The 22,204-nt window shown below is 44.7% G+C and overlaps 2 protein-coding genes across 5 annotated transcripts; one reads left to right on the top strand and one right to left on the bottom strand.

The window, feature by feature from the left end:
• The first annotated feature begins 1,226 nt into the window (after window positions 1-1,226).
• Window positions 1,227-21,532, top strand: zgc:113223 (uncharacterized protein LOC541424 homolog). 4 transcript variants are annotated; one of them, XM_063891985.1, is made up of 12 exons: window positions 1,227-1,339; window positions 6,335-6,538; window positions 7,746-7,803; window positions 8,191-8,315; window positions 8,430-8,504; window positions 8,750-8,845; window positions 8,927-9,055; window positions 9,335-9,496; window positions 19,836-19,880; window positions 19,974-20,038; window positions 20,777-20,848; window positions 20,981-21,123. In XM_063891985.1, exons 2-11 carry the CDS (start codon window positions 6,482-6,484, stop codon window positions 20,814-20,816), a joined length of 852 nt encoding a protein of 283 aa, XP_063748055.1. In that variant the 5' UTR covers window positions 1,227-1,339; window positions 6,335-6,481; the 3' UTR covers window positions 20,817-20,848; window positions 20,981-21,123. The 4 variants fall into 4 exon arrangements, with proteins under 4 accessions (XP_063748055.1, XP_063748052.1, XP_063748053.1 ...); XM_063891982.1 differs by lacking the exon at window positions 20,777-20,848 and having other exon boundaries at window positions 20,981-21,532; XM_063891983.1 differs by lacking the exons at window positions 8,927-9,055; window positions 20,777-20,848 and having other exon boundaries at window positions 20,981-21,532.
• On the bottom strand, window positions 3,303-6,190 carry LOC134869217 (protein FAM200A-like). The gene is made up of 2 exons (XM_063890693.1): window positions 3,875-6,190; window positions 3,303-3,736 (listed from the first exon to the last, which is right to left on the bottom strand). Exon 1 carries the CDS (start codon window positions 5,957-5,959, stop codon window positions 3,878-3,880), a length of 2,082 nt encoding a protein of 693 aa, XP_063746763.1. The 5' UTR covers window positions 5,960-6,190; the 3' UTR covers window positions 3,303-3,736; window positions 3,875-3,877.
• Window positions 21,533-22,204: the final 672 nt, after the last annotated feature.

Genomic DNA, 22,204 nt, shown 5'->3' with positions numbered 1-22,204 from the left:
AGATGGGCCGGAGAATCGGAGCAGCGGGAGCGGTACTGCAGTCACTTTACCGCACTGTTGTGACGAAAAGAGAGCTGAGCCAGAAGGCAAACCTCTCTGTCTACCGGGCCATCTTCGTTCCTACCCTCACCTATAGTCATGAAGGATCAGTCATGACCGAAAGAACGAGATTGCGGATACAAGCAGCCGAAATGGGATTTCTCCGCAGGGTGGCTGGCATCTCCCTTAGGGATAAGGTGAGAAGTTCAGTCATCCGGGAGGGACTCGGAGTAGAACCGCTGCTCCTTCGTGTTGAAAGGAGCCAGTTGAGGTGGTTCGGGCACCTAGTGAGGATGCCACCGGGGCGCCTTCCTAAGGAGGAGTTCCAGGAACGTCCAGCTGGGAAGAGACCAAGGGGTAGACCTAAGACCAGGTGGAGGGAATATATCTCTTTGCTGGCCTGGGAGCGCCTTGGAATCCCTCAGTCAGTGCTGGCTGATGTGGAAAGGGAAAGAGAAGTTTGGGGCTCTCTGCTGGAGCTGTTATCTCCGCGACCCTGACAGAAAAGCGGGAGAAGATGGACGGATCGATGGACTTTTAATTTAAATGAATTATTTTGACATTAATTTGTCAAAAAAAGAACACTTCGATTTTTTCCACAACCATTAATCCGATCGACTTCTTACCCGCGTATTACTGATCAGCCGAGAAGTGTCACATTTCAGCTCTTAAAATGTAAGGAACATTTTTTAGTAGTGAAACATGCTCTGTAGTGTATGAAGAGGGCTTGCTGATAACTCTTACACCTCCGAATGGTATCCTGGGTGTTGTAAATCTTTAGCTCATTTGCATCTCTTCTCTCTGTCCTCTTTCGACCTGGCTCTACGGCCTTGCAGGTGCTGTTGTCTTCATTAAGGAGGGGCAGCCTGGGCTTCTGAAGCCTTGTTGTTCCCACAGTGGGTACAAGCTCAAGCTGACCTAAGATTGGCTTTATTGTTTAGGGACAGCTAGCGCCAGTTTATCTGGCCCACTATGCTCCAGTAAACACCTTATTTGTGACCTATGACAGTTTAAGCTAAACATATTGTCTGAGCTTGTTTAGTCTGCTGCTCTGAGAATGTTGATTATCCATTTGGAACTAGTTAAAACCTCTTTCTATTGTCGAGATCTTCAGAATTGGTTTGGCAACTGCTGTGGCAACTCGTGTCTACAGTAAATGTCTTGTCAATTCTCCGGCCGTAACTCCGAATAAACCCAACAGTGTTTTGCCATCAAGTTTTCGTGTTTCGTCTCCATTGCTTCAGAAGTTTCCACCACAAATTGGCGTTGTCGGCAGGGTACCAACACATCATCAGAGCTGGTAAGTGTGATTCCAAACTCTTGCTTTTGAATATTGCCTTGCCAGTGTCTGTGATTGACGGTATCCTAAAATGACCTGTATAGAATTACTTTGTTTGATTTTGGCTACTGGACATTTGAGGCTTTCTAACGCCTAGGAGGTCGGTGTCTGGGGACTCTGTCCTGGCCGAGCTCCTCTGGGTGTGCTGCGGGGGGCACACGTGCCTTTCACACACACACAGCTCCTGTTCAAACAAACCTTAATAGACAGAGTAAGATTAAGTGAAACTTCTGGTTGCAAAGACGGTTTATTAAACTAATGTTTATAAATCCCAAATGATGGTGGTTTCAGCGGTCAGCACAAACAGTTTATGAGAAACAGCTTGAGATATCCACATATATGGCCTCCCTAGACACCGCTCCAGCTTTCAATTACGGAGGTGTGAAACACTGTACCGACTCTGAAATACCTGGAGAGTGTCGTTGGGAGGGAGTGCACAGCCTGGGCCCAAACTCTTACTCACTCCACCACCCCCGTAGAGAGGGGGTCTAAAGGCACAGCCTGACTGTTTCCCGGCTCCTACTTGCTGGAGGGTCGGGCAGCTTGGGGGTGCAGAAATAAAATGATAGGCTAATTGGTTACTGGTGTGAGGTGGCATGTGAGTTTCTGAAATCAGGTGTGTTTCATCATTGATTATGAACTCGATCACTAGTGGGTAGAACTGGTCCGAGGAAGAATATAACTAACTGCGTGGTGCTGGATGGAAAGAGAACTGTGGGGTGGTAGAAGTCTGTGTCTCCTGATCGGGGGGACATAGCACTCATTAGCGTGTAGGTTAATGTGGGTGGCAAGAGGATAAGCTAGTTATTGCTCTTGGACGCTCTTATGGGACCGATGTTACTTGTATACAAGGAGTGTGAAAACTTGGAGACCACCCATGCCCCCGCTGAGACACCTTACATTTGATCAAATTGAGCTGAGTGAACTTGCTGACGCGCTGTGGTTTGTTGAGAGTTTATGTTTGTTTGTCTGATTGAGGTGTTTTCTTCTGACTAATCCATAAAAATGGGTAATCATTTTTCCACACCAGAGGTTAGACACCAGCTGCCAAATGTAAAACAAAAACTAAACATGTTGTCACCTCTCCAGTGGTGCCGACTCAAAGCATAGCGGATAAATATAAATACACACACATGTTTTCTCCCACGATGCCCTCGGGGGTAGTGGGTAGAATTGTGGGTTGGAATCAGGTAATTCTATTCACAGCCCTGCATCTCTTCTCTCTGTCCTCCTCTGACCTGGCTCTACGGCCTTGCAGGTGCTGTTATCTTCATTAAGGAGGGGCAGCCTGGGCTTCCGAAGCCTTGTTGTTCTCACAGTGGGTACAAGCTCATGCTGACCTAGGATTGGCTTTATTGTTTAGGGACAGCTAGTGCCAGTTTATCTGGACACAGATGCTACGGTAAACATCTTATTTGTGACCTAGATGACAGTTTAAGTCAAACATATTGTCTGAGCTTGTTTAGTCTGGCATTTGAAGAATGTTGATTATCCATTTGGAACTAGTTAAAACCTCTTTCTATCCCTGAGATCTTCAGAATTGGTTTGGCAACCGCTGTGGCAACTCGTAACTCCGAATAAACCCAACAGTGTTTTTGCCATCAAGTTCCTGCTCTCCAGTGTCTCTGTTTCGTCTCCATTGCTTCAGAAGTTTCCACCACACTGGGTAGATGTTTAGTTTGGATTAAAGGGAAAACCTGAGTCAAAGCAATCAGCCCGTTCCATAGAACAGGCACTGTACTGCATGTGTATTACTATTAGCCTTGAGTGTTGCAACACTTAAAGGAACTCAAGGCTAACATTAATATGCATGCAGATAATACATTGCAATCTCTAAGGTAAGAGAACTGAAGAATGTTCAGGAACCACAATGAAAATAAAGCCTTTGGGCTTTATTATGTCATCCCGACTTGTGTGATGCTTTAATCCAGGGGTTTTCAACTGGTTTTGTCCCAGGGACCACCATTCGGACTAGAAAGCAATCCGCGGCCCACTGATGTGCCTGCGCGTGCGCGTGTGTATTTGGTGTTACATGCATAGCTCAATGCATGAAACATGAAAGAGAGGCCACGCAGATTTTATAATAATAAAAGTAGATTTATTAAATTAAATTAAATTAAAGATTATTTTAAAGAAAGAATAAAGAATAATAAAGTGTTGTGCAATTCAGTATTGGGAAAAGTAACTAAAAATGTCATGCAAAGTCAGTCTAGGTGTGTGACAAAACAACAACGGAGAACAAAAATCCAACAACACCGGAGAACCAAAATCCAACAAATGAAGACCAAGGCAGCCTCAACTGCTGGCTGGTCAGGGCTTTTATAACCCAGCCAGGACAGACCTGTCACCAATCACCTGCTGTAGAGACAGAGAGATTGAGAAAAGCAGAGAGAGATTGAGAAAAGCAGGGAGAGAGAACAGGCTTACCATTAACACAGGGCGGGGCCTAAACCCGCCAGGGTCGTAACAGTGAAAACATGGGAGAATTAGGCCTACCTGTCAGTGTGATATCTGGGCGTGGTGAAGTCCACACAGCCTGTCTATTCGTGGCGAAATGGTAGACAGAGACAGTCTCATGTCATTCTCTGGATCAAGCCTAGCCCTGTACTTATTCTTTAAGTACGCCAGTGTAGAAAAACCACTCTCACACAGGTATGTGGTTGGAAAGGGCAAAAGACACCTCATTGCTTTTGCAGCAAGCTGTGGAAATTCTGTCTGGCAACTTATCCAGAATTTAACAAGGGGCTGTGTGTCGTACATATGCCTCCTGACAGAGTCTGTGGACATCTCAATCAGCTTATCCTCTTCCACAGCCGTCAGACTTGACCCTACTGATGCATCGTCACTGAATGGGAGCAGGATCCACTTGCTGTCACGGCGCCACTCTTCCGAATCAGTGAAGTACTTTGCGAATTGACGCACAAGCTTCCTCAAATGCTCACATATAGTGTCGTTGATGTCAGTGCTGTCAGGGTATTCCTCAACTGAAGGAAACATCGCCAAGTTATTGCTCTCCACTCGTTCGATCCACTTTGACATTTTTTTCACAAATGCGTCGAGCTTCTCGTAGAGCTGCATGACGTTTGCATCTCTCCCTTGCATGGAGCTGTTCAACTTGTTCAGCTCTGCAAAAACATCTGTGAGGTACGCCAGCTTAGTTAACCAGTAACTATCGTTGAAATTGGAAGCCAGATCAGAATGCTTCTCGCACAAGAACTCGTAGATAGCTCCGCGTAGTTCAAACACACGGGCGAGCACAGCGCCGCGAGACAGCCAACGCACCTCTGAATGATAAAGGAGAGAGCTGTGTTCACTTCCCAAGTCATGGCATAGGGATGAAAACAGGCGTGTATTCAATGCGTTTCGTTTTATGAAGTTGACCGTCTTGACAACGACATCAAACACACCACTGAGCTCAACACTGAGATCTTTGGAGGCGAGAGCCTCTCTATGAATCAGGCAGTGTGTCCAAATTACCCCCGGAGCCACCCTCCTTACATGCGCAAACAGTCCAGTCTTGCTGCCACTCATGGCTCGGGCCCCATCGCTGCATAATGCAACGCACCTCTGCCACGAGATATTGTGCTCCGTGAAAAAATCGTCCAGTGCTTTAAATATTTCTACACCGGTAGTTCGCCCGGGCAGTGGTTTGCAAAAAAGAAATTCCTCGCACATAGTGCCACTGTCCTCGTATCGCACAAATGTTAACAGTTGCGCATCATTAGTAACATCTGTCGTCTCGTCGATTTGAAGGGAAAACAGAACTGTCTGAAGTTTTGCCATCAGCTGGTCTTTGACATCATTTGCCATTTCCCCAATTCGTCTTCCGATTGTGTTGTCTGACAACGGAATAGTTTTTAATTTGTTGGCACATTCTTCGCTTACCATAGCTCTGCACATATCTATGGCTGCTGGCAATATAAGCTGCTCTGCAATGGTATGGGGCTTCTTACTTTTTGCAACCCTGAGAGCGACCAGATACGATGCTTTCAGTGCGTTTTCATTTATTTTTGCACTCTTCCTCATGGTAGCCTGCTGTCCTTTGAAATCACGCAACATCTGTTGCATGTACTCAACGGGTTTGGCCTTCAAGTGGACGTGATGCGTCTCCATATGCCGCGTAAGTTTCGACGGCTTCATAGCTTCATTACAGAGAATTGTTGAACATACGAAACACAGTGGTACCTCCTCTCCTGCTCTGTCTGTCGTCACTGTGAATCCATATTTAACATATTCCTCATTGTATTTTCTTTTTCGTCTTTTTTGCGAAGTTGACGCTTCGGAAGCCTGTCCTTGCCCTATCGTGGCGGCCTGTCCCTCTGTCGTGGCAGCCTGACCCTCTGTCATGGCAGCCTGTCCCTCTGGCACTTTCCTCACTACAAAACGATCCATTGGTGCTAGATATATAGCTAGACTAGTACATATGTAACAAATGTTTGCTGTACTACAACCTATCTTAAAATACTCTCGTCGGCTATGCTTATAAATGTGTGTCAACTTTGCTCGCAAGACTGTACGTAATGAATAATAAGTGAGGTTAGCGACGCAACTCATTACCATTAGCGAATCACAGGCTACCATAGACTGGATAGGCGCAAGGCTACATTCTGTCAGCTTGAATTTCCTTTATATTATTTTAAACATATTTTTCACGATATGTAACGGTATTCTGGAAATGTGTTGAAATATCAAAGCGAATTTATATTAAAAAAAAACAATGGTGAACTGATCAACATAGGCTCTTGTCACGGACCACATGCAATGCCGCCGCGGACCACCAGGGGTCCGCGGACCACCGGTTGAAAACCCCTGCTTTAATCCAAGCAATCAAATTAACTGATCTCATAAATCATGTCAATTCAAATTTTAAAAATCGGCTGGTATTTGAGGAATGTTTTTTTGTTGAAGCAGGAGTTGTGATTTGACGCCAACAGTCTCCCACCTCTTCCTCCTCAGTGTGATAGCAGGAGGACAGCAGTGGAGCAGAAGGGATTGAGCTGACAGCAGGAATGTGTCCTGCAAGCCAACACATGTCTTCTGCCGTCAGATAAGAAGCCTCTAGCAGACTTTCAGCGCAGTATAGCAAACCAGAGACCAGAGGAAATGAGAGGATATCGAGGCATCAAGTACACTATATTCATCTGCTGCTACATCTTCTCGGTGAGTTCCTCTGTTGGGGGCAGTTTGAGAATTCAAAATATGACTTTATGTTTAGGTGAAGGACAATCTGAAAAAATCAGATTTCCTCTGATTTTGAAAATACTTTGCTTTGCTTTACAATGACACTTCATATACATATTTAAAGTCTAAAAGTGTAATACCAGAACACTTTATAGCCAAAAGTGTGGAGACTGTTGTTTTGACCTGGTTTTGGTAAAATAGAGCAACATTAATGGATGTTAATGTTTGGCATACAGTGATATTTGTATGGAAGCCAATTTTGTCAAGGAAAAGTTGAAATAAAAAGCAAAAAAGATAAATAGGTCTAATGTTTTACAACATAGTGAGGGAGTGAGTCAGAGCAATGCAGGTGGATGGAAACTTAATGAGGCGGGACAGCAAAACTCTTTCATCCAGGCAAGTTGATTTAATCAGGAGCATAAATATAAAGCCATTTAGAACGTTTTACAAAGGCATTAAGAAAATATGACTTTTTTAAGAATGCTAATAGAATTGAATCGGAGGATGAAACACACATGCACACACAGTGAAATTTGTCCTCTGCATTTAAGCCATCCTATTACTAGTAGCAGTGGGCAGCTATTGTATGGCGGCCAGAACAATGGGGGCTGGGGGGGTTGGGGGTGTCCGCTGCCTTGCTCAAGGGCACCACGGTTTTTCAAGAAGCAGTCCACCTTCCATATTTTGAGTCTGTTCGGGGCTTTGAACCATCGACTCTACGATTCCACTGCCAGACAATGTAAGAGTACACTCATAAATACGAGTTAGAAAGGATAAAACACAGGCTTCCATATAACAAAAATAGTAATACAACATTTTCCATTTACTGTTGCTTTGTAAAATGATAGTAGATTGTTTTGGCAAACTAGTGTTGTAGAAGGTAAGAGTGAAAGTCGAGCTCAGTATTTCATCATCTCACATGTAGAAACACATGTCAGAAACTGTTGTGTGTTTGGTTTCGACACAGGTTGCTCAGTACCAAGAGTCATATATATCCGCCTGTACAATACAGAGAAGAGAAGTCAACAACGTGTGCAGCTTAGCTTAGCACAAAGACTGTAAGCTAAATCAAAATCAAAACAAATCTGCCTCCAATAACTTCAAGTTTGTCTAATTGACATGTTTTTGTGTGCTGCATGTGTGTCACCTTCTCCTGGTTAAACTTCCTCTCTCACTCTGACTGCAGGTGGTGAGTGCCATCCTCACAGCGGTTGGAATCTACGCCAAGATCGCCAAGGAGAAAGGTCAGTAAGAAGAATAAAGTGGCTATTTGTAGCAGAAGGAACTGATAACCTTATCCTTATAATAAAAACATGATGCACCTTTAATGCAAAGGGGTCTCCTGTACCTCATTTTCAAAGTATGACATTTCACCAAGGTGTTTTTGTGGTTTGACAATGATCTTTGCCCCTGGTTCACTTTGGGGTCATTGAAAAGACATCTGAAATGACAAAAGAAGGTGGACTTCCAGGACACTCACTTCATTGCATACACGAGGAAAAGGTCTATAATGATATATGTGTGTGTGTGTGTGTGTGTGTGTGTGTGTGTGTGTGTGTGTGTGTGTGTATGTGTCTGTGTGTGTGTGTGCGTGTGTGTGTGTGTGTGTGTGTGTGCGTGTGTGTGTGTAGATGTGGTTGACACCCTGACATTAGATCCAGCTCTGCTGTTGATTGTGGTTGGCTCGGTGATGTTTCTCATCACGTTCCTCGGGTGTTTTGGGGCGTTGCGTAACACCACCTGCCTGCTGAAGCTGGTATGATTGGTCAGCTCAACACTACACGTTTCAGTGTCATATGTCAAAGTTTATTCTGCAGGTCACTGCTGCTGAGTTCTTACTGTCCAGGTTGTCTCTTCTTTGTTCCGGTAGTTTCTGGGGATCCTGGTAGCTGTCCTCCTCCTGCAGATCGCTGCTGGAGTCGTAGGATACGTATTCACTGACATGGTAATATAATACTGATCTGACAATAACAATACAATACATACTTTATTTATTAAGCAATGGATAGCATCCAAGGGGGAAACATTAGAGCCGTGGGAAGGGTCTCCCTATCTTTTTTTCTTCTTTTTGTATTATTGTCTTTATAATTTCTATCCATTTGTGTCCCTCTGTGAAGACAACAAGAAAACGTTGGTCACAAAATAAAGATATCTATGGCTTTACTTAATTAACTTGATGTTAATGTTCAGGTGATGGAGAGGACGGAGAGGCTGATGATGAAGGCCATCATCCGTTACAGGGAGGACCGGGACCTGGAGAACGCCATTGACTTTATCCAGAAGAAAGTAAGAAAGGATTTATGACTGAGAATCAACGTCAGGCCTTTTCATCTGTTTTCTGGTAGAAAGCGTTTGATGTGTTTGCAGTTTCGTTGCTGTGGAGTTGAGAGCTACAAGGACTGGTCTCGTAACGTCTACTTTGATTGTTTGGACACAAACCCTAGTCTGGAGGCCTGTGGAGTTCCCTTCTCCTGCTGCATTAGTTTACAGAACCAGGTCAGAACCACTGTGTGTCTTCACTAAGGGATGTTTTTTATTGGAGAACTTAGAGTGAAAGGGGGAGGACATTGCTTGAATGGTTCGTCCGGCTCGGGATACGAATTGACCTTCTAGGCAGTGGTGACCACATATGAGCCTCCAGCTCTAACCACTGAGCTATCTGGCGGCCCACAAAGGGACATTTTGATGCTTGGAGTTTGGCTCATCTTCTTTCCGTCAGACCCTGCAACCAACAATCATAATAAAAGATGTCTGTACTTTTATTTTCTCCTGCAGACGGTGCTGAACACTATGTGTGGTTATGGGGTGCAGCAGCTGGAGGAGTCTTCAGCCGGCCAGGATGTCTTCACCATCGGCTGCCTGCAGAGGATCGCGTCATGGGCCAAAAACAATCTGCTGCTGGTAGCCGGTCTGACGGCTGGCCTGCTGCTGCTCGAGGTAACACTGCTGCTGGAGCTTCAGTTCACAAACTTCATATCTTTATATTTCTGTGGCATCAGAAGTCACGTGAAGAATACATTTTTTCAAGATTGAGGATTTAAAGGTTTATTTTCATAACATATACAGAGCTACGGTGTAATTATGAAATGTATGAAAAACGTAGATTGTAGGTTCCTCTGCAGTCTGGTGGTTTTGGTCCTGATGCTGCTGTATCGTCTGCAAGACGGCAGCAGACAGAACAGTTTGTTGCTGGGGTGATGGGGGTCTTTGATAATCCTTGGGGCTTTCTTCCTGACCTGCTGTGAGTAGACCATGGATGGCAGTTCCATCCTGGTGATGCTGTGCAGTTTCACCACCCTCTGTAGAGCCTTACAGTTCCTACCAGGCCGTGATGCAGCCGTTCAGGATGCTCTCTATGGTGCACCTGTAGAGAGTCAGGATGCTCTCTATGGTGCACCTGTAGAGAGTCAGGATGCTCTCTATGGTGCACCTGTAGAGGGTCAGGATGCTCTCTATGGTGCACCTGTAGAGAGTCAGGATGCTCTCTATGGTGCACCTGTAGAAGGCCAGGAGGCTCTCTATGGTGCAGAGTATCCTGGAGTCCATGTTGAACCCCCTTCTGGTGATGGTGTTAGTGTGATGAGTCCATGTCAGGACCTCAGCAATGTGGACACTGAGGAACCTGAAGCTGCTGACTCTATCCACCGTAGTCCCGTTGAGTACCAGCGTTTTCCTTGTGTTCCTCTCTCTTTGGTTTTGCTGACGTTGAGATGGAGGTTGTTATCCTAGCACCAAGATGTCAGGCTCTGACCTCCTCTCTGAAGCCGTCTCGTCGCCGTCAGTGATCATGCCGATGACGGTCGTATCGTCAGTGTAGTGGAAACTTCTGAACCAATGGAGACAAAACAGAGAGACGCTGGAGAGCAGGAACTTGATGGCAAAACACTGTTGGGTTTATTCGGAGTTACGGCCGGAGAATTGACAAGACATTTACTGTAGACACGAGTTGCCACAGTGGTTGACAAATAAATTCTGAAGATCTCGACAATAGAAAGAGGTTTTAACTAGTTCCAAATGGGTAATCAACATTCTTCAAACGCCAGACTTAACAAGCTCAGACAACACGTTTAACTTAAACTGTCATCTAGGTCAGAGATAAGGTGTTTACCGGAGCATAGTGGGCCAGATAAACTGGAGCTAGCTGTCCCTAAACAATAAAGCCAATCTTAGGTCAGCTTGAGCTTGTACCCACTGGGGGAACAACAATGCTTCGGAAGCCCAGGCTGCCCCTCCTTAATGAAGACAACAGCATCTGCAAGGCCGTAGAGCCAGGTCGAAAGAGGACAGAGAGAAGAGACGCAAATGAGCTAAAGATTTACAAGCTTACACAAAATATTCCTTAACAGTCAGCAACTTCACGATGGTGTTGGAGCTGTGTGTGGACACGCAGAGGGCAGAGCACACAAGCCCTGAGGGGCTCCGGTTTTGTTTGCGTTATAAGTTAAGTGATGGTTCCTTCTTTTAGCTTTTTCCTTGATACATAAGATATTTCCCAGCCATACACACCAGAAATCATCACACTGAATAACTTCAGAAACCCCTTCCTACCAATTATTTCCAATGTCGGAATCAGGAGGGCTGTCACCATTTATTTTGCTGTCCAAAACCAACAATCCAACATTCACACACATTTGACGCAGTGATTGGTCAGCTGTGTGGAAGTAAAAAAGGGAGCAGGGTATAACATTTTAACTCTGTTTTTTCATGCTTTCCACAACAGTTAGTGGTAAGCTACCAAGTGCAGAACCATGATTATCTTCCAGGAGATAATGGAATGTATTTAAATGAAAGAACATCCCCCAGTCTCTCTGACAACTTGCTTTTTATCCTCCTTAAGTGTTGCCATTCAGAACACTTCTGCCCTTCAGTGTTGTTGAAAGACATGTCGTACAACATAATTCTCTATTATTATAACCTTGCTTCATAAGAGAAAATTCTCCTAGAAAATCTAAAGGAAGTGATGGACGTGGGATGGTTAGACCAGCTGGGGTGCCCCCCGACTGTTTCAGGGGTGCCGCCAAAAAAATTACGTATTCTGACATAAAAAATAAAAAATCCCCCCCAAAAAAATATTTAAATTTGAATACATAAATACATTATTTTACCTACTAATGGATTACTAACATTGTAAATTAATGTTGATAATATATATCATTTTTATTTAAAAAAAATTAAAAATCTGACTCGCGGACCCGCCCACCGGGGTCAGATGCCAGCGCAGCGCATTGTTTGATTTAACTGCGAAAATACATTTAATTTCAAAAAGAGCAAGGAACAAGCAACAACAGCATGGATTGTTTTTTAAAAAGAAAAGCCCCACAAGAACCGGACATGATTGACTGTAACATGGAGCCTCAGCCTGCATGCGAGCCTTCGTCCACCAGCCCTGAGTCTGCATCAAATGTCACAAAGGTAGACGCTAACAGTAAGGCTAAAAAGAGGACATACAATGACAGTTACCTCAAATTTGTCTTCGTCAGTACTGAGGATCCAGCATGTCCTCTCCCTTTGTGCTTAATATGTGGCATGAAACTGTCAAACGAAGGGATGGTTCCGAGCAAACTTAAAAGACACCTGACCACTATCATCCATCACTTGCTGACAAGGATGCTGAATATGTTGTTCGAATGAAAAGTCAGCATAGCCGTCAAAAACAAATGATGATTAAATCTGCAAAAGTCTCAGAGAAAGCACTGGAAGCTAGCTACCTCGTAGCTGAAATAGTGGCTAAAACAAAGACGCCCCACACTATTGCAGAGACTGTAATTATGCCAGCATGTACAGCAATCGTGAACAAAATGCTAGGGCCTCAAGCTGCAAAAGAAATAGCAAAGGTCCCACTGTCGAATTCTACAATAGGGAGGCGAATCAACAACATGTCAGTGGATATTGAAGATGTGGTTTTGGGGAAAATCAAGTGGACATTTCTCTTTACAACTTGACGAGTCAACAGACGTGAGTGGGCACGCGCAAATGTTCGGTTTGTGGATGGGGACGTGTTTTGCAAACCGCTACCAAACAAAACGACAGGAGAAGAAATTTATCGTGTGACAACTGAGTATCTTGAAAATGGAGGATTGAGTTGGAAAAACTGCATTAGTATCTGTACTGATGGTGTGGCTGCAATGACTGGCTGTGCCAGAGGTTTCATTAGCAGGGCCAAAGCGCAAAACCCAGACATCCGAACAACCCACTGCTTCCTTCACAGAGAGGCACTTGCCGCAAAGACGCTCCCAAAAGAACTTTCCGACGTACTGGACAGAGCAGTGGATATTGTTAATTTCATAAAGGCGCGCCCGTTAAAGAGCCGCCTGTTTTCCATTCTGTGCGAGGAAATGGGCGCAGAGCATCAGAGCTTGTTGCTACACACAGCCGTCCGCTGGTTGTCGCGAGGGAAGGTTTTGGGCCGATTGTACGAGTTAAGAGAAGAACTCAGAGTTTTCTTGACAGAAGAGAAAAATGCATATGCAGAGCTGCTCGCAGATGAACAATGGTGCGTAAAACTCGCGTATTTGGCTGACATCTTTAAGCACCTCAATGAGCTGAACATTAAAATGCAAGGCAAAGAAGAAAACCTCCTCTCCCCATCTGACAAACTGCGTGGCTTCAGATCAAAGCTCACGCTCTGGCGTTCCTTTGTGGGACAGGGCAGGCTGGATATGTTTCCCCTGTGCAACGCGCATGTAAACAGCAGCACACTTTCTGCCCTCATAGCCCAGCATCTGAAATCTCTCGAGGAGCGTTTTAGTCGTTATTTTCCATCGGAATCTTACGCTCAGTTTGACTGGGTCCGTGATCCTTGGAGTTCAAGCGCACTGGAGAGCGCAAAGGACCTGTCACTGCCAACGCAGGAGCAACTGATGGATATCAGGGAAGACCGCACATTGAAAATGAGATTTGGTGACATGGAATTGGACAGGTTTTGGATATCAGTGGAAAAAGAGTACCCAGTGGCCTCAAGTAGCGCTGTTGCTATTTTGATACCCTTCTCCACAACTTATCTGTGCGAACTGAGCTTTTCAAGCCTGACATACATCAAGAACAAGTACAGGGAGTGCCTGAGGACTGTGGACCAGGAGCTCTGTGTCTGCCTCTCATCCATCCCTGCTAGGGCGGTTGTGTGCGTCGCACCAGGCTCACGTCTCCCACTGATGGTGAGTCAAAACCCCTCCTCTCTCTCAATTGCGGCTTGTTTGTGTAAGTGTGAGAGCGTGCCTGCGCTCTGCGCGCACGTCGACCTCTCTCTCTCTTCCTCTCTCATTGTGGATTATTGTGTGTGTGTGTGTGTGTGTGTGTGTGTGTGTAGGTGCGCGGATGGCACGGATGGAAACACGGATGGAAACAAGGACTATGATGACATTTTTTCTTATCCATTGTATCTGATTTTATTTATTTGTTGTCATGTCTACCCCCTTTATTTTATTTTAACTGCATCCTGCACTTCATTTGAGTTCTCCTCGTTTCAATTTGTTGTTGAGTTCTTGCTTACTTCTTGTGGTTTTATGACATTTGTGACTGGTTTATTGTTTTGTGAAGCACTTCTGTGTTTTTAAAGGTGCTGCTAGATAAAGTTCCTATAAAGTTGTTATTATCATTATTCACAGTTCGTGTTGCACTTTACTGTCCCGTCTAAATAAACAGGACATTTGCATTTATGTTTAGGCTATGCAGTTATGCAGTGTCGTTTTTAATCATATTTTACATTGGGGTGCCTTGAGATTTTATGCACTTTTGAAAGGTGCCCTGACTGAAAAAAGTTTGAGAAAGGCTGGGTTAGACAGACGTACTGGACATCCTCAAAATCTGCTTCAGAACATCTTTTTGGCCACTCCGCAAATGAGAGCACTGCATCATTTCTAGAATTAATCAAGAACTATCGCCATACAAAAATAAACTCTGTTGATGTTTTACCTGGACTGACCAATATGAAATCCCATGTTGATAACAGACCAAATGAACAGTCTTCAGTACAAACTATGGCTGCCATGAATCCCCAGGTAATGACAGAAAGAAAAACTGAACAGGTCGGTCCTAGTGCTTTTATCTGAGTCCCAGCGTTTTTTTCAATTCAATCCAATGAGAACTGAGCCTTTGTCGTAGCTTGCGGCATCCTAAGGAAAGAGTGCAGTGCTCGGCGTCTTTTTTCTGAATGTTCTGTCTGTTTGTGCGACCACTCCAAGCGCTTTAAGTTAAAAAATAGTCCGAATTTCAGCAGGGCCGTCACTGTAGAAATTTGAGGGGAAGCCTATCTGCCAGAAAGTGGACACAGGGACTTAAGACAAAAGCATCCCTGATCACAGTCTAAACTGTCTGTGTTTGTTCTGGCAGGTCTGCATGATCGGGCTAGCTGCCGGTCAAATCTCCTGGATAAAGAAAGTTCAACAACTACAAAACGAAGACGCACCCAGAAGCAGGTCAGAAAGAAAGGACAGCTACTGGTATCCCGCTTTTGCAGACTTCGATGACGAATACAATTCTGAGTGATGGTTCTGGAAAAGGATCTGATATTTTCACTGTTATTCTTTTGTTTGGCACTTTGGAAATGTGTCAGAGATTCTCACAGTGGGTGAACAACTTTATTTATCCCTTGTTGGCAATTGAACTACTACCTCATATAAAACCACATTAGGTCACTTTTCTATACAAAAGTAAGTGATTCTAAGAGAAAGTCAGCATAATGTGAAAATGCATATTTTGATATTATGGGAAGCCGTTCCTTGTAGATTATTCAAAATGCACACCCAGTACAAAAAGGAAATCACTGTTTATTTTACATGTACGCATTATGTACATGTTTATTAAACCTGGTGAGAATAAAGCTTGATGTATTCCTCAGACTCTCAGTGATGTTACTTTATTTCTGAACAATAAAGGTTCCATGTTGCTGTTGGACAGACAGATACAGACTCTACTTCCAGTCTCCACGCTAAGCTTAGTCAACCAGCTACAGCTTCATATTCAACATAAATGAATGAGAGTGGTTTCAAATGTGTCATGATCCTTGTTTCGTATGTCATGTCCTTGTGTTGTGTTTTATTTTGAAATGTTTTCTCCTGATTGTGTCATTGTGTTCACCTGTTGCCCTGTGTTTCTCCTCCCCCTTCCAGCTGTCTCTTATCTTGTGATTACCCATGTGTATTTAGTCCCTGTCTCCCTTTTGTCTGGTGTTCAGTTGTCGTTTTTCTTCCCTGATCTTGGCCATGATACCTGCCTGTTCCTGTTGCCCTTCATGTCTGAAACTAAGTGTTTTTCATGTCCTGTGTTCCCCTTGCTTCGTGTTTTCATCAACAGCTTTTGAATAAAGCTCGCTTTTTGTTTGGACCCTTACCTGCTTCCCCCTTGATTTACTGCACTTGGGTCTTGTTTCCCCAACCCATACAGAACGACCGAACCCAATATTGATCCAGCAGTATTTTTTGTGGAGTATTCATACCACATGTTATGTATTTATGGAGAGTGGAGGAGAGCAGGTTCAAAAGAGGCTCAGGATGTAGCTCTTCTTCGTGCACGCAGGGAATTGGCAGATAAGCCATGGTTAGAGAGCTCACTGCCGGACTATTGAAAGACATTTGTCACTTCCCCAGAAAGCCTGCACCCTTTCCTTAAACCTTGTGTCACAGCACTGACGCTTCCTGCAGCCAAGCCCCCTGTGGCCAAGCCCTCTGCGGCCAAGCCCCCTGCAGCCAAGCCCCCTTCAGCCAAGCCCCCTGCAGCCAAGCTTTCTGCAGCCAAGCCTTCTGCAGCCACGCTTCCGATTGCAGTTCCGGCCCTAGCAGCCATGTTTCCAGGCCAAGCCCTGGTCGACATGCTCCCAGCTGCGGCCCGGCCGACCCCAGCACTGCCTGCTGTCCTGTCGGCGGCCCGGCCGACTCCAGCCCCTGCTGTCCTGTCGGCGGCCCAGTCGACACAAGCCTCGCCTTTCCTCTCGACTCCGGCCTCGCCTGTCCAGTCGACTCCAGTCTTGCCTGTCCAGTCGGGGATCCCACCAACATCTATTCCGATGAGGGTCCTGCCAACACCTGCTCCGTTGGGGGTCCCACCATCACCTGTTCCGATGGGGGTCCCGCCAACACCTGATCCTGCGCCGTTGGGGTCCCGCCTTCACCTGTTCTGATGGGGGTCCCGCCAACACCTGCACCTGCTCCATTGGGGATCCTGCCATCATCTGTACCGATGGGGGTCCCGCCAACATCTGCTCCTGTTCTGTTGGGGGTCCCGCCGTCACCTGTTCCAATGGGGGTCCCGCCAACTCTTCACCCCGACAAGTCGGTGGTCCCTCCGACACCTGTTCTGTTGGTGGTCCCACCAATCCATGTCCTTGTCCAGTCGGGGGCCCTGCCGACTCAAGCTCATGTCCCGCTGACTCTAGTTCATGTCCTGTCGGTGGAGCTACCGGCCCTGCACCTGCCTCTTCGGGGGTCCCGCAGACGCCAGTACCGTCGGGGGTCCCGCGGACTGGTGCTCCTGTCTCCTCGGTGGCCCTGCCGCCTCCTGCTCCAGGTGCTCCTTACTTTCCTCCAGAGGCGTCTCGCCGTCCTACAGAGGCATCTCGCCACCTTCCAGGCCGTCCCTCGGAGCTCTCTCGTCGTCCTCCAGGCCGTCCTTCGGAGCTGTTTAGCCATCCTTCAGGCCCGGGTCGTCCGCCCGAGACACCCTTCTCGTCCTCTGCCTTGCCCTCGGGTCGTCCGCCCGAAAAACCCTTCTCATCCTCTGCGTTGCCCCCGGGTCGTCCGCCCGAGACACCCTTCTCGTCCTCTGCCTTGCCCCCGGGTCGTCCGCCCGAGAAACCCTTCTCATCCTCTGCCTTGCCCCCGGGTCGTCCGCCCAAGACACCCTCCTCGTCCTCTGTCTTGCACCTGAGCCGCCTGCCCGAATCCTGCCTCCAGAGCCCCCTCCACCCACCCTTTTGGCCTTGGTCATGCGTCCCTCCTCCAGACCCCCTCGACCCACCCTGTTGGATTTTTGGGACTTTGTTGGGACGTCTGGAATCCGCCCTTTGAGAGGTGGGTTCTGTCATGATCCTTGTTTCGTGTCTGTCATGTCCTTGTGTTGTGTTTTATTTTGAAATGTTTTCCCTCTTGTTTCATGTTAAGCTTCCTTCCTGTCTGTGTTTCCCTCCTGTGCCTGATTGTGTCATTGTGTTCACCTGTTGCCCCTGTGTTTCTCCTCCCCCTTCCAGCTGTCTCTTGTCTTGTGATTACCCTTGTGTATTTAGTTTCCCTTTTGTCTGGTGTTCGGTTGTTGTCATTTCTTCCCTGATCTTGCCCATGATACCTGTCTGTTCCTGTCGCCCTTCATGTTTGGAGCTAAGTGTTTTTCATGTCCTGTGTTCCCCTTGCTTCGTGTTTTCATCAACAGCTTTTGAATAAAGCTCGCTTTTTGTTTGGACCCTTACCTGCTTCCCCTTGATTTACTGCACTTGGGTCCTGTTTCCCCAATCCTGACAAAATGTTCTATTTATCCTGCTTCAGAGAAGAGAATGGGTGTATTTGGCATAATAACCAACCTTTTCTTTAAGTAAAAGAAACTGATTAATGTTACTGGGAGTTTGTAGTGCCCTACTCCCTGAGACTCGCAACCTAATTAAATACATTAAATACCTGATAAAAGTACTTTTTTGGACCTGCAATGACTCTGCTCCGCTGTGGTTGCTCCACAAAGATCTGCAGGTGTTGGCGCCTCCTTGATGCTGCAGTGTGATCTCATGTGGTGGTACCTGCAGCTTTGTTCTAAAGCGAGAGGGGTCTGCCTGCAGGCCTCCACTCTCAGGACACCTCCACTCTCAGTACAGGAAGTGACGATCAAGGAAGTGATGATTTTTCCCGCCCCCTGAAGGCACGGAGAACTTGGGCGTTTCCCAAAGTCAAGGAAGCATACTTGCTAGAATACTTCCTTGCTAGTTGCGTTCTGTGGAGAATGAGGCTACAGTGCTACCTAGTGTTCGGAGCATTCGGAGTTGGGAACGGCTAGCTAGTGTGGAAGCGCTTCCGCTCCAGCTCCCGCTTTTAATATCCCTTTTAATATCCCTCCCCGTAAACACCCTCAGGTGCACAAAAGTTGCAGTTTGCTGGGCTGTCCCTAAAAAAAGAGTAAACACAAATATATATAAATATAAATAATCATTAGTTTATGTTTTACGGTCAGGAAATGCGCACTAATCTTGTGAGCGAGTAACAGTGGCGGGCAAGCGTCTTTAACACTGTAAATCCTTTCCTTTCTCTTCATTAACTCACAATCTTTACATCTCTGCGTCAAAATCAGTAGGCTAAGTTGTAATCATGGCAATGCCAGTGGTAAATATTTTAATATTTTAATTGTTGAAATTGTTATTGGCGACAGTAGTTTCTTTATAACCCAGCTACGTTGCATACAATTCATGCAAAATACGTATCCATACGTTGCAAAAACGTTTCAATAATCTTACAGGTCTTTCAGCTTAATGCATTTTTTGCATTTACATTATGTGAATAACGTAATACGGCACAAAATATTTGTGAAAACTTTAAACTCACTTACATTTGAATGTGTACTGCCTGCATTCCACCATTTCAAATACACGGCGCAGCGTGAACGTAGAGGATTGTGGGTATTCTTGCTCACTGAGGATCCATCGATGCATCCTTGAAAATTCTCAAAATTCTCAAAAACAAAGGGCGTGAGTTTTTGACTGTTCTCGACATTGGAACGGTGCTTGGCGGCGCTCTATGACGTAGCATCCTTAAAAGGACGGCAGGTGAGCATGCTTCCTTGACTTTGGGAAATGCCCCTTGTCTGACAGAAGAAAAAAAACGCCTTGGTGGACACACACCCACCAAGGCGTATAAGATAAGGTGCATGACTTATTTGCACAATCCAAAACAGTGAATGCAGTCTAAATGCATTGTTTTGCAGACAAAACAACAACAACCTTTATGTGTCAATTTAATTACGCAAATTACCAAATGTTACACATGTAGGCTAGAGATAGACAATGTTATGTTAAGTGTAGTTACGCGATTGTAGAACCACGAATGGAAGCTAGCGTTAGCGTTCGCTCCTAAATTTGAATACATGTGTCAGACTCAAGGCCCGCCAGCCACATCAGGCCCAGCAAATCATTTTATGTCAAACCATAACAAAACAACTAACTGCTTTCTGACCTGCTAGGGTTTCCCCAGGCAACTGTATGGCAATGATTGTGGCATATTCATGTTGATGGTATGTTACATTATTGGTGTGATTTAATTCTATGTTGGCTTTAAGATATTAACATTAAATAATGTGTTTTCTTTCATAGTATGCCCTTTACACCGTACTGGATGCATCCTATAATTTCACTATTGTAAGTTGATCTGTTCATTTAAAGTTAACTCAAAATCACATTATGACATTTAATCTGACATACAGTGCTAATATATTTATTTCCCTTTTTTAGATAGACATGCCAGCTTTGCGAAAATGGTGGTGTGTCATGCCAATGGAGAATTTCAACCTCGGAAGGTGAGACCACTAAAATGTTGACGTTTGATTAACTTTGAAATGGTTAAGAATCACAGTGTTATACCTATAGTACATTTATTCTTTTCTTTGTTCAAACCTTTTTATGTGAGTCATGGCAAAATGTTTGCCCACTGGACGGACACATCTAAAGCCCTCCTGCGAGGTGAGGTGCCTCCAGTGTTCAAAGTGAGGAAGAGGAAGTTGGATGGAAGTTGTGTTTGTATCTACTTGTTGCACACTTGGACACAAAAGGGACTTCCAGGCGTGCATGAGTTTAAAATAGTTCTTTACTTCTTTTCGTTCTGTGGAAATACAGAAACACAAGCACATCACTGCAACGCAGCTGCATACTGTCGGCTAGGTCTAATGAGTGACGACTGTGCCCCCCCTATGTCTTCACCTAAAAGGACCTTAAGCCGCCCTAAGTGCCTGTATGAGCCTTACTCATTGTAACCCTAACTTGACCTACTAAAATACAACATTATTGAGAGCCCCGCATACTCTCACACTACAGTTTCAATTTCACTATGTGTTTCACCACTCTCTTAAAAAAAATATTGACTTTGTCAATATTTACTACATTTATTCTTCCTCGTGGTATCAGTATTTAGGATGATCTTGGAGGCCATTCTTTAAACTAAAGAATATGTTGAATATAGCATACTCTACTTAAAATTTGCTGGTCCATGTTAATAGTCCCTCATATTTTGTACATTAAAAGTTTATTTTTATTTTTAGAAAGAGGAGCAACTTCAGCCTCAACCAGCTGATGTCTTAGTTGGAAAAGATGTGGAGAAAACAATGGAAGCGGTAGGCTTGTTTACTAGTTCTATGCATCATATCCAAGGAGGATGCCCTTTCCGTGGATTTGTCTGCCAAAAGACTACTTAATGCTTAATATGTGTAGGTGTGTATGATATCATTTCTCTCTCTTTTCCATAGCCCACATCTAAGATCGTGCAAGAAGGGAGCGGAATGGGTGGAAGCACAGAACCATTTGTTATCAGCCAGGGTGCGTTTGCCCGATGCAGTGAACATGGGGGAAGCAGAACTTGAGCTTTGGGATGAAAAACTTGATGTTGAAGAGGATGAGAAGGAGTCAATCTTGGAGCCATTCAAGTTTCGTTTCGAACAGATTAAAGACATGTGGACGTTCTGTAATGAGATTGCAGACAAAAGACGGTATTTGGTCTTCTGCGAATGCATTTCAAATATTGAGTTTTAGATTAGATTTATTAGGGTCCAAGCACCGACAATGTCGGGATGACCCTGTTGTATTTGTAGGCATTATTATTATTATTACTACTATAGTTAATTTTTCCCAAAATGAATCTCCATTTAAGGGAGCAATGTGTAGAGTTTTTTCAGTGTCCTTCGATATTGTGAGTGCATGTGATGGCTCTGAGGTTGCTAAATAAAGGGCAACAGAAAGTGTCAACACTTTGTGTGTTTTTTTGCTTTGTTTTGTTTTTCAATAAAGCATTTGATAATTGACTTTGATTATTCCATGAACACCACAGAGGAATGTCAGTTTACTTTAAGATAAGCCTCTTATTGTCTCCCACATCACACCACAAGGGCTACTTGTGGGTGATCATCAAGAGGACTAATCTAGCAGAGACGAGTGGAATATAGAGCTGTAAGTATCATATTATACATAACATTTTGAGGCTTATGACATAAATAAATGGCTAATCATTTTAAGAAAATAAATGTGGTTTTAACTAACTAACTTGTTTTTTGACATGCTGACATAGATAAAATATTTAGCATACAAGTAGACACATCATCTTGTTATATGAAATACCCACAGCTGACGGTTAATCATATTAAACTCTGCTGATTGCAGTAAAAATACCGTAGTACAGTTGCCTGTATCCATGAGTGGCTCTGTATGCAATGTTAGCGTAGTTTCCTTAGCATTCGCCTACACTGCCTATGCCCAGGGCCGGCCCTGGTTAAGAGAAAGATGTATGCTTAAGGGCGCCAGTAGAGGGCGCCTAGTTCACCTATGATATATATATATATATATAGGTGGAAGCGATATGTATATATATATATATATATATATATATATATATATATATATATATATATATATATATATATATATATATATATATACATATCGCTTCCACCAGAAGTGTCAGTACGATTTTATTTCGT

This window comes from Eleginops maclovinus, chromosome 9 (genome assembly GCF_036324505.1).
Source record: "Eleginops maclovinus isolate JMC-PN-2008 ecotype Puerto Natales chromosome 9, JC_Emac_rtc_rv5, whole genome shotgun sequence".
In the NCBI taxonomy this organism is placed as follows: Eukaryota; Metazoa; Chordata; class Actinopteri; order Perciformes; family Eleginopidae; genus Eleginops; species Eleginops maclovinus.
The sequence above is the reverse complement of the archived record's forward strand: the minus strand, read 5'-3'. Positions and strand labels throughout refer to the sequence as shown.

What these genes read in the sequence shown, in the direction of transcription:
- LOC134869217 (XM_063890693.1), bottom strand. Translation starts at nt 5,959, where the DNA reads ATGGTAGCCTGTGATTCGCTAATGGTAATGAGTTGCGTCGCTAACCTC.
- zgc:113223 (XM_063891982.1), top strand. Translation starts at nt 6,482, where the DNA reads ATGAGAGGATATCGAGGCATCAAGTACACTATATTCATCTGCTGCTAC. An exon ending in TTGACTTTATCCAGAAGAAA is followed by an intron (nt 8,846 to 8,926) that starts GTAAGAAAGGAT and finishes ATGTGTTTGCAG; the next exon opens with TTTCGTTGCTGTGGAGTTGA. An exon ending in GAGAATTTCAACCTCGGAAG is followed by an intron (nt 20,039 to 20,980) that starts GTGAGACCACTA and finishes TCTTTTCCATAG; the next exon opens with CCCACATCTAAGATCGTGCA.